Source organism: Pseudophryne corroboree, chromosome 5, assembly GCF_028390025.1.
Source record: "Pseudophryne corroboree isolate aPseCor3 chromosome 5, aPseCor3.hap2, whole genome shotgun sequence".
In the NCBI taxonomy this organism is placed as follows: Eukaryota; Metazoa; Chordata; class Amphibia; order Anura; family Myobatrachidae; genus Pseudophryne; species Pseudophryne corroboree.
The window spans coordinates 67097460-67110611 of NC_086448.1; the positions used below are offsets into that span (position 1 = coordinate 67097460).

The 13152-nt window shown below is 47.5% G+C and overlaps 1 protein-coding gene and 1 long non-coding RNA gene across 9 annotated transcripts in view; one reads left to right on the forward strand and one right to left on the reverse strand.

Annotated features, from left to right (window-relative positions):
• LOC134927192 (transient receptor potential channel pyrexia-like) overlaps positions 1–13152 on the forward strand; it is a 513867-nt gene that overhangs the window by 426273 nt on the left and 74442 nt on the right. For all 8 annotated transcript variants that reach the window (XM_063921321.1, XM_063921322.1, XM_063921327.1 and 5 more), the window contains 2 exons: positions 6489–6687; positions 8221–8422. In XM_063921321.1, coding sequence (XP_063777391.1) covers positions 6489–6687; positions 8221–8422 — 401 coding nt within the window. The remainder of the gene's footprint in view (positions 1–6488; positions 6688–8220; positions 8423–13152) is intronic.
• Positions 1–13152, reverse strand: part of LOC134927194 (uncharacterized) — a 132118-nt gene that overhangs the window by 33426 nt on the left and 85540 nt on the right. The gene's annotated exons all lie outside the window — the stretch shown is intronic.

The following is a 13152-nucleotide window of genomic DNA, read 5'->3' on the forward strand; positions in this document are numbered from 1 at the left end:
GTCACCCCCTGCGGGGTCGACACCGGAGTGGATGGATATGTGGAAGGTATTAACCGACAGTGTCAACTCCTTACATAAAAGGTTAGATGACGCAGCTTTGGGACAGCCGGCATCTCAGCCCGCGCCTGCCCAGGCATCTCAGAGGCCGTCAGGGGCTCAAAAACGCCCGCTACCTCAGATGGCTGACACAGATGTCGACACGGAGTCTGACTCCAGTGTCGACGAGGATGAGAAAAATATACAATCCACTAGGGCCATCCGATGTATGATTACGGCAATGAAAAATGTGTTGCACATTTCTGACATTAACCCCGTTACCACAAAAAAGGGTATTATGTTTGGGGAGAAAAAGCAGCCAGTGACTTTTCCCCCATCTGATGAGTTAAACGAATTGTGTGAAGAAGCGTGGGGTTCCCCAGATAAGAAACTAGTAATTTCTAAGCGGTTACTAATGGCGTACCCTTTCCCGCCAACGGATAGGTTACGCTGGGAGACATCCCCTAAGGTGGACAAAGCACTCACACGCTTATCAAAAAAGGTGGCACTGCCGTCTCAGGATACGGCCGCCTTAAAGGAGCCTGCAGATAGAAAGCAGGAGGCTATCCTGATGTCTGTGTATACACAGTCAGGTACTATACTGAGACCTGCTATTGCTTCAGCATGGATGTGTAGTGCTGCAGCAGCATGGTCTGATTCCCTGTCAGATAACATTGATTCCCTTGACAGGGACACTATTTTGCTAACTATAGAGCATATTAAAGACGTAGTCTTATATATGAGAGATGCACAGAGGGACATTTGCCGGCTGGCATCTAGAATTAATGCAATGTCCATTTCTGCCAGAAGAGTATTATGGACTCGGCAGTGGACAGGTGATGCTGATTCTAAAAGGCACATGGAAGTTTTGCCTTATAAGGGTGAGGAATTGTTTGGGGACGGTCTCTCGGACCTCGTGTCCACAGCAACAGCTGGGAAGTCGACCTTTTTACCTCAGGTCCCCTCACAGCCTAAGAAAGCACCGTATTATCAAGTACAGTCCTTTCGGCCTCAGAAAGGCAAGCGGGTCAGAGGCGCGTCCTTTCTGCCCAGAGGCAGGGGTAGAGGGAAAAAGCTGCACCAGACAGCCAGTTCCCAGGAACAAATATCCTCCCCTGCTTCCACTAAGTCCACCGCATGACGCTGGGGCTCCACAGGTGGAGCCAGGTGCGGTGGGGGCCCGTCTCCGGAACTTCAGCGACCAGTGGGTTCGCTCACGGATGGATCTCTGGGTTCTACAGGTATCTCAGGGATACAAGCTGGAGTTCGAGACGTCTCCCCCTCGCCGTTACCTCAAATCAGCCTTGCCTGCTACTCCCAAGGAAAGGGAGGTAGTACTGGCGGCAATTCACAAGCTGTACCTCCAGCAGGTGATAATCAAAGTTCCTCTCCTTCAACAGGGACGAGGTTACTATTCCACAATGTGTGTGATACCGAAACCAGACGGTTCGGTGAGACCCATTCTAAATTTGAAATCCTTGAACACTTATATAAGGAAGTTCAAGTTCAAAATAGAATCGCTCAGGGCGGTTATTGCAAGCCTGGAAGAGGGGGATATTATGGTGTCACTGGACATCATGGATGCTTACCTACATGTCCCCATTTACCCACCTCACCAGGAGTACCTCAAGGTTGTGGTACAGAACTGCCATTACCAATTCCAGACGTTGCCGTTTGGTCTGTCCACGGCACCGAGGGTGTGTTCCAAGGTAATGGCCAAAATGATGATACTCCTTCGAAAGAAGGGAGTTATAATTATCCCGTACTTGGACGATCTCCTTATAAAGGCGAGGTCCAAGGAGCAGTCGTTGATCGGAGTAGCACTATCTCAGGAAGTGCTACAACAGCACGGCTGGATTCTGAATATCCCAAAGTCGCAGCTGGTTCCTACGACGCGTCTGCTGATATTGGGCATGTTTCTGGACACAGAACAGAAGAAGGTGTTTCTCCAGGAGGAGAAGGCCAAGGAGTTGTCATCTCTGGTCAGAGACCTCCTGCAACCAAAACAGGTGTCGGTGCATCATTGCACGCGAATCCTGGAAAAGATGGTAGCTTCTTTCGAAGCAATTCCCTTCGGCAGGTTCCTTGCAAGGAACTTTCAGTGGGACCTGTTAGACAAGTGAGGATCGCATCTTCAGATGCATCGGCTGATCACCCTGTCCCCGAGGGCCAGGGTGTCTCTGCTGTGGTGGCTGCAGAGTGCTCATCTTCTCGAGGGCCGCAGATTCGGCATTCAGGACTGGGTCCTGGTGACCACGGATGCAAGCCTCCGTGGTTGGGGAGCAGTCACTCAGGGAAGAAACTTCCAAGGACAATGGTCGAGTCAGGAGACTTCCCTACACATTAATATTCTGGACCTAAGGGCCATTTACAATGCCCTAAGGCAAGCAGAACCCCTGCTTCAAAACCAGCCGGTGCTGATTCAGTCAGACAACATCACGGCTGTCGCCCATGTAAACTGACAAGGCGGCACAAGAAGCAGGATGGCGTTGGCAGAAGCCACAAGGATTCTCCGATGGGCGGAGTATCACGTGCTAACACTGTCAGCAGTGTTCATTCCGGGTGTGGAAAATTAGGAAGCAGACTTCCTCAGCAGGCACGACCTTCACCCGGGAAAGTGGGGACTTCATCCAGAAGTCTTCACGCAGATTGTGAACCGTTGGGAACGGCCACAGGTGGACATGATGGCGTCCCGCCTCAACAAAAGCTAAAATAGTATTGTGCCAGGTCAAGAGACCCTCAGGCGATAGCTGTGGATGCACTAGTGACACCGTGGGTGTACCAGTCGGTTTATGTGTTCCTTCCTCTTCCTCTCATACCCAAGGTACTGAGGATAGTAAGTAAGAGAGGAGTAAGAACTATACTCGTAGTTCCGGATTGGCCAAGAAGCACTTGGTACCCGGAACTACAAGAAATGATCTCGGAGGACCCATGGCCTCTGTCTCTCAGACAGGACCTGTTACTGCAGGGGCCCTGTCTGTTCCAAGACTTACCGCGGCTGCGTTTGAAGGCTTGGCGGTTGAACACCGGATCCTAACGGAAAAGGGCGTTCCAGATGAAGTGATTCCTACGCTGTTAAAGGCTAGGAAAGACGCTGCCTGAAGTTCAGACGTTGTTAAGGGAGTGCTGCATATTCAGCCCCTTTTTTGTGCCCCCAGTGGCACCTTGGGATCTCCTAAAATCACATTGTTTTGAGCCACTTCAGAACGTGGAGTTGAAGTATCTCACGTGGAAAGTGGTCACATATATATATTTGGCCTTGGCTTCGGCTAGTCGTGTGTCAGAATTGGCGGCTTTGTCGTGTGAAAGCCCTTATCTGATCTTCCATAGGGACAGGGCAGAAATGAGGACTCGTCCCCAATTTCTCCCTAAGGTGGTATCAGCGTTTCATTTGAACCAACCTATTGTGGTGCCTGCGGCTACTCGGGACTTGGAGGCTTCCAAGTTGCTGGATGTAGTCCGGGCCCTGAAAATTTATGTTTCCAGGACGGCTAGAGTCAGAAAATACTGACTCGCTGTTTCTCCTGCATGCACCCAACAAGCTGGGTGCTCCTGCTTCTAAGCAGACTATTGCTCGCTGGATCTGTAGCATGATTCACCTTGCACATTCTGCGGCTGGACTGCCGCATCCTAAATCAGTAAAAGCCCATTCCACGAGGAAGGGGGCTCTTCTTGGGCGGCTGCCCAAGGGGTCTCGGCATTACAACTTTGCCGAGCTGCTACCTGGTCGGGGTCAAACACGTTTGAAAAATTCTACCAGTTTGATACCCTGGCTGAGGAGGACCTTGAGTTTGCTCATTCGGTGCTGCAGAGTCATCCGCACTCTCCCGCCCGTTTGGGAGCTTTGGTATAATCCCCATGGTCCTTACGGAGTACCCAGCATCCACTAGGACGTAAGAGAAAATAAGAATTTACTCACCGGTAATTCTATTTCTCGTAGTCCGTAGTGGATGCTGGGAGCCCGTCTCAAGTGCGGATTGTCTGCAATACTTGTATATAGTTATTGCTTAACTAAAGGGTTATTGTTGAGCCATCTGTTCAGTGAGGCTCAGTTGTTATTCATACTGTTAACTGGGTATAGTTATCACGAGTTGTACGGTGTGATTGGTGTGGCTGGTATGAGTCTTACCCTGGATTCCAAATCCTTTCCTTGTGTCAGCTCTTCCGGGCACAGTTTCCCTAACTGAGATCTGGAGGAGGGGCATAGAGGGAGGAGCCAGTGCACACCAGATAGTACGTAATCTTTCTTTTAGAGTGCCCAGTCTCCTGCGGAGCCCGTCTATTCCCCATGGTCCTTACGGAGTACCCAGCATCCACTACGGACTACGAGAAATAGAATTACCGGTGAGTAAATTCTTATTTTTTCTTTTGCAAAAAAGCTGCGATTTTGCTAATCGTGAATTTACTAAGCATCAATGTGAATGGAAGCCGTGACTTCACACTCCAATTCGCAACAAACACCATCGGTACAAACATGGACAAATTGACATTGATATCACTGGAAATCGCACATTTACTAAGAATCGCCTTTGCAAATGCGCATGACTTTACAACAAAATCTCATCTAAATTGCACTTCAATGCATGAAATCAATGCAATGTTTTTTTTTTTTAGGGTGTTGACATGTGAGAACCATTTTTTCCCCTTAGGGGGTAATTCTGAGTTGATCGCAGCAGCAAGTTTGTTAGCAATTGGGCAAAACCATGTGCACTGCAGGGGGGGCAGATGTAACATTTGCAGAGAGAGTTAGATTTGGGTGGGTTATTTTGTTTCTGTGCGGGGTAAATACTGGCTGCTTTATTTTTACACTGCAATTTAGATTTCAGTTTGAATACACCCCACCCAAATCTAACTCTCTCTGCACATGTTACATCTGCCCCACCTGCAGTGCACATGGTTTTGCCCAACTGCTAACAAATTTGAAGCTGCGATCAACTCAGAATTAGGCCCTAAGTCCCATCCAAAGACTCATCAGAATCGCACAAAAATCGCACCTCATTGCACCACTTCCAAAATGCAACATGAGCAAACCATTATAATTAAGACTTAACCATTCAGAATGCAAATAAAAGCCACCATGCTACCTGCGGGTACGGGTCATTGGATAGACTCAACTTAGGTCGACAGTCATTATGTCGACCATGGAAAGTCGACATGCATTAGGTCAACAGGGACAATAGGTTGACATGGTCATTAGGTCAACATGTACTAGGTCGACAGGTCAAAACGTCGACATGGGTTTTTAGACTTCTTTGGGCGTTGTTTTCTTCGTAAAGTGACGGGAAACCCCAATTAGTGCACCGTGTTTGCTCGCCATGCTTCGGGCACAGCTTACTGTTCCAATCGTAGTCTACGTGGATTGTTAAGTATGAAATATATAAAAAAATATATATTAAAAAAACAACCTCATGTCGACCTAGAACATGTCGACCTAATAACCACGTCGACCTATTGTCACTGTCGACATTCAGTGGTCGACCTAATGACTATCGACCTAAGCTGTGTTGACCTAACGACTGTATCCCCTACCTGCAGCACTCACTTCCTGCTCTCATCCATGACTGAGGCAGGTTCTGGTGTAGCCTGGATGCTGGTAGGGATGTCATGTGGGCTGTACCAGCTGACTGACAGGGCCCAGGAGCAAGAAACAGAACAGAGGAACCAGCAGGTCGGAATGTGTTTGGGGATTTTGTTGCTTTATGGCGACTGCTTTATGGCGACTTGTGGTGCAAACTCAGGCGTGAGTTGGTTTGTGTTGGCATGCGACTTCTGAGGCATTCTACCGCGACTTATAACGCTTTCAAGTGCGACATCCCATGCGAAAGCCGCAAAATCGACACAAACTGCATACATCAAAATTCGACCACATACGCCATCAAAAGACTAGACACAAGAGAAAAACGCTTGTTAGTAAATGAGCGTTTTTTGTGCCAGGGATTTTTGGGTGATTTGCAAACTCCCAAAAATGATTGTTAGTAAACGTCTCCCCTGGAATCAATGCTTCACTGCAGGATTTTAGACCTAGCCCCCCCGCCGTGACTCCGGCTTCTGCATGTGCTGACGGAAGTCAGCACATGTTCATAGCAGAGCACGTGCCCGTGTCCTGGAGACTCAGAAATGATACAGCCTGGTGAATAAGAATTCCTTATTGCCGCAAATTGCTGAGCAAGGAATCCCTATTATTGGGGGCAAACCGCAAGTGATGATAAGAAATATGTCCATAAGGCTTGATACTGGTCCTCCTAATACAGTAATGGGGAACCTTGGCACTCCAGCTGTTCCTGAACTACACATCCCAGCATGCCCTGCAACAGTTTTAGCATAGCCAAGGAGCAAGGTGCCAAGGTTCCCCATCACTGCAGCCTAATACTTATAACTGTATTGACAGTAAGCAGATTAATACTCATGCGTATAGCAATAATATATATTTGTTCCTCATGTGTGCTCTATAGGTCTAGTAGAGAACATGAACAGTGTCCCTCAGATGATGTACACCGTATTCCGGATGACGCTGGTGGATGATTATAACTTTGGAGACATGTATGCTGTTGACCCTGTCATGGCCTATATACTGTGTGGCACATTCCTTGGAGTCTCGTCCATTCTCTGTATCAACCTACTGATAGCACTACTGGCAGACACGTTTCAAAGGTACTATATGGGCCCCATAGCAAAACCCTGAAAGAGCTGCCCCCCCCCCCCCCCCACCCCCCTCATTGGTGCCAAAAAGTAAACCATCACACATTTGCCTCCACATAAAAAAACACATTGGCCCCAACATGGAAACAATATGCCACACCATGCCGCAATTCAAATGATATGCCGCACAGTCCACCCAATTCACATTATATGTTGCACAGTGCCCCCAATTCACATAATATGCCACACTGCCCCTACTATAATCACATTATATGCCGCACAGTACCCCAATTCACATAATATGTTGCACAGTGCCCCCAATTCACATAATATGCCACACTGTGCCCCTACTGTAATCACATATATTCCGCACAGTCCACCCAATTCACATTATATGTCGCACAGTTCCCTCAATTCACATAATATGCCACACTGTGCCCCTACTGTAATCACATTATATGCCGCACAGTACCCCAATTCACATAATATGACGGACAGTGCCCCCAATTCACATTATATGTCACACAGTACCCCCAATTCACATAATATGTTGCACAGTGCCCCCAATTCACATAATATGCCGCAGAGTGCCAATAATTTAAATTAAATGCCCCACAGTGCCCGTAATTCACATTATATGCCACACAGTGCCTGCAATTCACATTATATGCCGCACAGGGCCCCCAATTCACATTATATACCAAACAGTGCCCCCAATTCACATAATATGCTGCACTATGCCCCCAATTCACATTATATGCTGCACAGTACCCGCAATTCACGTAATATGCTGTACTGTGCCCCCAATTCACACGCTGTAATATGCCACACAGTGCCACCAATTCACATAATATTCTGAACAGTGCCCCCAATTTACATTACATGCTGCACTGTGCCCCCAATTCACATACAAATGATCTCCAGCTTGCTCACCTGTTTCATGGTGCTCGCGTTGTCAGCCAGGTTATCTTTATCAGCAGCAGCGTCCCAAGTTGGTCCTTTTTCCTACCCCCCCACGATAGCAGCCTGCTAAGCCCCGCTCCTTACAAAAATAGGCGGAGCCTTGAATCAGTGGGATCCACAAGGCATTTTCCAGGCGCCTTGGTCATCTTTGTTAAGGGCTCAATGACCTCATGGGATTTGTAGTTTATCTTTCACTGCTCAGAGTCTGAACAGTGAAAGACAAAACTACAAATTCCATGTGTCAACATTCTTCCTTCTCTGGATGACTAGGGGCCTCGGGCTTGGGATGACAGCTGACTCAGGCTGTATCCCAGCGACCCAAAATTTGTGCGTGACTGGGTGCAAGGGGAGCGGCGGGCCCTGGAAGCAGCGGCAAGACCTCCATAGCAGTTGCACCCCCTGCACCCACAGTAGTTACGCCACTGACTAAAACACTTACCGGAAACTAGTGATACATGTATGGGTTACTCTGCTGCTGCTGCGCCGTAGGGATGTCAGTGGGGTCTCTGAGCATCAGTGCCCATATAATGCTGTTACAATCCTAGAAGATAATGGTTACATTGTTATTTACTTGTGCTCCAGGGTCTATGATAACGCAACAGCAAATGCAGCAATGCAGCAGGCTACTATGCTTCTGCAAATAGAGGAAAACCTGAGCAAAAACATGAAATCAAAGATTGGGGAACACATCCACGGCAGCTGTGCTCCTTTATCCCTCTTCTATGACGACGATCTCACTACAGATCAAGATGAAGACCTGAAAAAAGTCACAATTCAGATTAAGGTACTGTATGTTACACTTTGCAAAAATGCCTATTAATACGCAGTACAGCCCAGAGTTAATGTGTACCCATTGCTTGCAGACGTTATGTGGGTGTAAACAATGTTCCTGAAAATGAAGCCTATTAATTGATAAGTAGCCAATGACATCACGGGGAACCTGTGGATTTTATTTTAAAATAGGGATGGACATCGGTAGCTCACCAACAAATGATGGCTGGGCTTCCGCCTTTCCCGACTTTCAATATAATGGTAACTAACCACTGCATCAAAATAATTTGATGAAAAAAATGGTTCTTACATGCACAAATAAAATGTTTGCCCATTTGCAATAGCAACCCATAGTCATTCTCTGTTAAACAGCTGATTTTGGCTGTATTTTAAAATTTGATGCCCATTGCTTCCACACCATTCGATGGTGGCTACCATCGGAAAGCCGCCATCGAATGGTGAAAACACTACCATTAAAAGAAAAAAGAATTATGGTGTTTAGCCATTGGAAAGTGATGTTCATCTCTATTTTAAACAAACTGAACGAGAGACAATTCAGCAAAGTTAATTTTATGCCAATTAGTCTGTGGGGGGGATTCAATTATTGGCAATGTGCAGATGTGAAGTTCAACCGCACACATTCCTGAGTGGCTGCGTACATCCCTGAGAATTGTGATACTCAGTGGTGTAACTACCGTGTGTGCAGAGAATACAGCTGCTACGGTGCCCGGGTTGTTGCCTTCAGGGCCCACAGCTCCCCCTGCACCCAGTCACGCACGGATTGGGCCGCAGCTGCGGTGCTTTTGTTCTGTAATTATAAACTCATGAGGAGGAAGTACTGCCATTCCAGCCCGCCTCCCCTTCCCGTTTCCCTATGGATCAGGGGCAGGGCACAACATGAGAGGCTGGGCTTAGGATCAGTTACTGAACCACCAGTGATAGTGAGCCCTCTTCACGAAGTTCCTGGCTCATGCCGGCTACTCAGGGGGATACTCGGGTCTGATGGGAGAGAGATAGCAAGCACGTGCATGGGGAGAGCAGGTGATATAAACGGCTGCGCTCCCGGACCACACTTAGCCACACACTATGGACATTACGCCACAGAATGTACTAGAATGTATGTGTTGATGTACTAAACTATGTGTAAAACTTGTGATGTCACAAAACTGCATTACTGTTGTGGGCGTAATTTACCATGGTTAATTGACACCCCCCACACACACAAAAAAAATTCCCTGTTAACGAGCCCTATCAGCCCTGTTTTTTTCCATGAGAACTTATCCCAGACCTATGTGTTTTCGCCTAAAGATAGAAACATTTTCAGCTTAACAAGGGGAAATAATTGGATAGGAAGAAAAACAAAGTATGTCGGAAAATTTAAAAAATAAAATCATGAAAAACATCCAGAGCTAATTGAATATACCAATTAAGCTGAGGAGGGGCTTTTGTAAAAGTAATTTGGAACAAGTTAAAAGATGCAGAGACTGGGTGCAGCTCTAGTTGAACTGAGAGTACGAGCAGGTCGCCAATCCATGTTTACAGAGAATACATAGGACTGTATCCAATTAGTCCCGGTGCAATTTCAGGTGTTAAAAAATGGCCGGATATGGCGGTATCCAATCAGAGGCCGAATTTGAACCCCCGATTGAACGAAAACACATGGGATCAGGGATAAGTCCATGTGGTATCTCAGCTCCAGCAGCTGCTTATCGGTGAAAAGGACGCCGGCATCGGGGCTAATAGGATAGCCCCAGCGATCCTATTAGCAGCTGTAAAAGGATATCCCCCATAGACACTGGGTTGTATGTATAGCGTGCAGCATTATTTGTTTATTAACAGCTCACATATTCTGCAGCACTCTATAGAACAGGGGTAGCCAACCCTGGTCCTCGAGAGCTGCCAACCGTGCACGTTTTCCAGGTCTCCTCACAGTTAAGTGATTAGCTCCACCTGTGGATCTTTTAAAATGTGTCAGTTAGTAATGACTCCACATGTGCCCCTGACAGGTGAGCTGGAAAACGTGAACTGTTGGTAGCTCTCGAGGACCAGGGTTGGCTACCACTGCTATAGAATATTTTAACATAGAATGTGACGGCAGTTAAGAACCACTTGTCCCATCTAGTCTGCCCATGTACATACACACACTTGCACACTAGGGTTAATTTTTTGTTGGGTGCCAATTAACCTACCAGTACATTTTTGGATTATGGGAGGAAACCAGCGTACCCGGAGGAGACCCACGCAAGCACGCGGAGAATATACAAATTCCACATAGTTAGGCCCAAGATAGTCAGTATTTGTGGGCTACATGAAAAGCAGACAGTATTTACCCTGCATTCAAAAATAATAGGATTTTAATTACCTACCGGTAAATCCTTTTCACATAGTCCATAAGGGATATTGGGGAAATCTAGTACGATGGGGTATAGATGGGGTCCAAAGGAGCCGGTGCACTTTAAATTTCTTCACTGGGTGTGCTGGCTCCTGCACTCTATGCCCCCTCCCACAGGCAGTTATAGGTAAAATAGTGCCCGAAGGAGAAAGGACATACTTGAGAGAAGGAACATAACAACGAGTGGTGAGATTCACACACCAGCACAACAATAACATAAAACGACCAGCAACGGCTGGTAACAAAACAGCAACAGCTGAACATATAACCATAAACGAGACAACCTGCAGACAAGTCAACGCACTGAGGCGAGCACCCAATATCCCTTATGGACTATGAGAAAAGGATTTACCGGTAGGTAATTAAAATCTTATTTTCTCTAGCATCCATAAGGGATATTGGGGAAATCTAGTACGATGGGGATGTGCCAAAGCTTCCAGAACGGGCGTGAATGTGCGGAGACGTCTGCAGCACCGCCTGCCCAAACTAGGTATCCTCTTTGGCCAGGGTATCAAACTTGTAGACCTTCACAAAGGTGTTCTTCCCCGACCAGGTAGCAGCTTGGCATAGTTGCAAGGCCGAGACACCACGGAAAGCCGCCCAGGAAGACCCCACCGATCTCACAGAGTGGGCATTCAGAGACTGTAGAACAGGTAAGGCTGCCGACACATAGGCCTGTTGGATAGTAAGCCTATTCCAACGAGCAATGGACTGCTTAGAAGCAGGGCAACCCTTTTTCTGCACATCATATAGCACGAACAAGGAATCCGTCTTTCTGATCCGAGCCGTTCTCTTGACATAGATCTTCAAGGTGTGCACAGCATCCAATGCCTCCGGAGGAGCAGAAGTGCCAGAACTTGACGGAACAACAATAGGTTGATTCAAGTGGAACCAAGAGACGACCTTTCGCAGGAACTGTTGCCTAGTCCTAAGCTCTGCGCTGTCCTCGTAAAAGACCAAGTAGGGACTTTTATACGATAAGGCCCCCAATTCTGAGACACACCTAGCAGAAGCCAGGGCCAATAACATCACCGTCTTCCACATGACGTACTTGTCTTCCACCATCATCAGAGGTTCAAACCAGGAGGACTGTGGAAAATCCAACACTACATTCAAATCCCAGGGTGCCGTGAGTGGTACAAAAGGAGGTTGTAGGTGAAGTACCCCTTGCAAGAAGGTCTGAACTTCTGGCAACATTGCCAATGTCTTCTGGAAGAAGATGGAGAGAGCTGAAATCTGTACCTTAATGGAACCCAGACGTAAGCCCTTATCCACTCCAGCCTGCAGGAAACGTAGGAAACATCCCAAGTGGAACTCCGCAGGCGGATACATGCGTTCCTCGCACCAAGAGACATATCTTCTCCAGATATGATGATAGTGTTTTGATGTCACAGGTTTCCTGGCCTGAACCATGGTAGCAATAACCTTTTTGGAAAGGCCCTTGTGAGCTAGGATGTTCCGCTCAACCTCCATGCCATCAAACGAAGTTGCCGTAAGTCCGGTAGACAAACGGTCCTTATTGTAGAAGATCTCTTCTCAGTGGTAGAGTCCAAGGATCTTCGACGGACATGTCCAGAATATCTGCGTACCACGCCCTCCGAGGCCAATCCGCGGCAATCAGAATTGCCTGGACCCCTTGGTTCCTGATTTGCTTTAGCACCCTTGGGAGCAATGGAATCGGAGGAAACAAGTAGACCAGCCGGTAAGGCCAAGGCGACGTCAGTGCATCTACTGCCCTCGCCTGAGGGTCCCTGGTTCGTGAGTAATACCAACAAAGCTTTTTGTTGAGTCGAGAAGCCAACATGTCTATTTGTGGGCAGCCCCACCGGTCGATGATCTGCTGAAACACCTGATAGTGGAGCCCCCACTCTCCCGGGTGGAGATCGCGATGACTTCCCAGTTGTCTACCCCCGCAATGAAGATTGCGGACATTGCTCTTGCATTTCTTTCTGCCCAGAGGAGTATCTTTGACACCTCTCACATGCAGGCCCTGCTTTTTGTCCCTCCTTGACGATTGATGTAAGCCACTGCCGTGGCGTTGTCCGACTGAACTTGGATCGCGTGATCCCCGAGTAGAGAAGAGGCCTGGTGTCAGAACTCTGGTATTTTGTGTATCCAAGTTAGAATCAATATGTGGTTCTGTGGTGGGCGCACAGTGCAGGAAACTTGGTGGGCGTAGATAAGACTTGCGGATGAGGTACACAGGAAGATGAGGTTAATATTGATATGCTTTATTGTAGATTACATGAAATATACTGGCAAAAGAATCAGTTCAATATCTGGATTGCTTGAGCCGGACTGGAATCCAGCGAGACAACTGCAACTGGAGTTAGTTAATATCCGACTTGCTT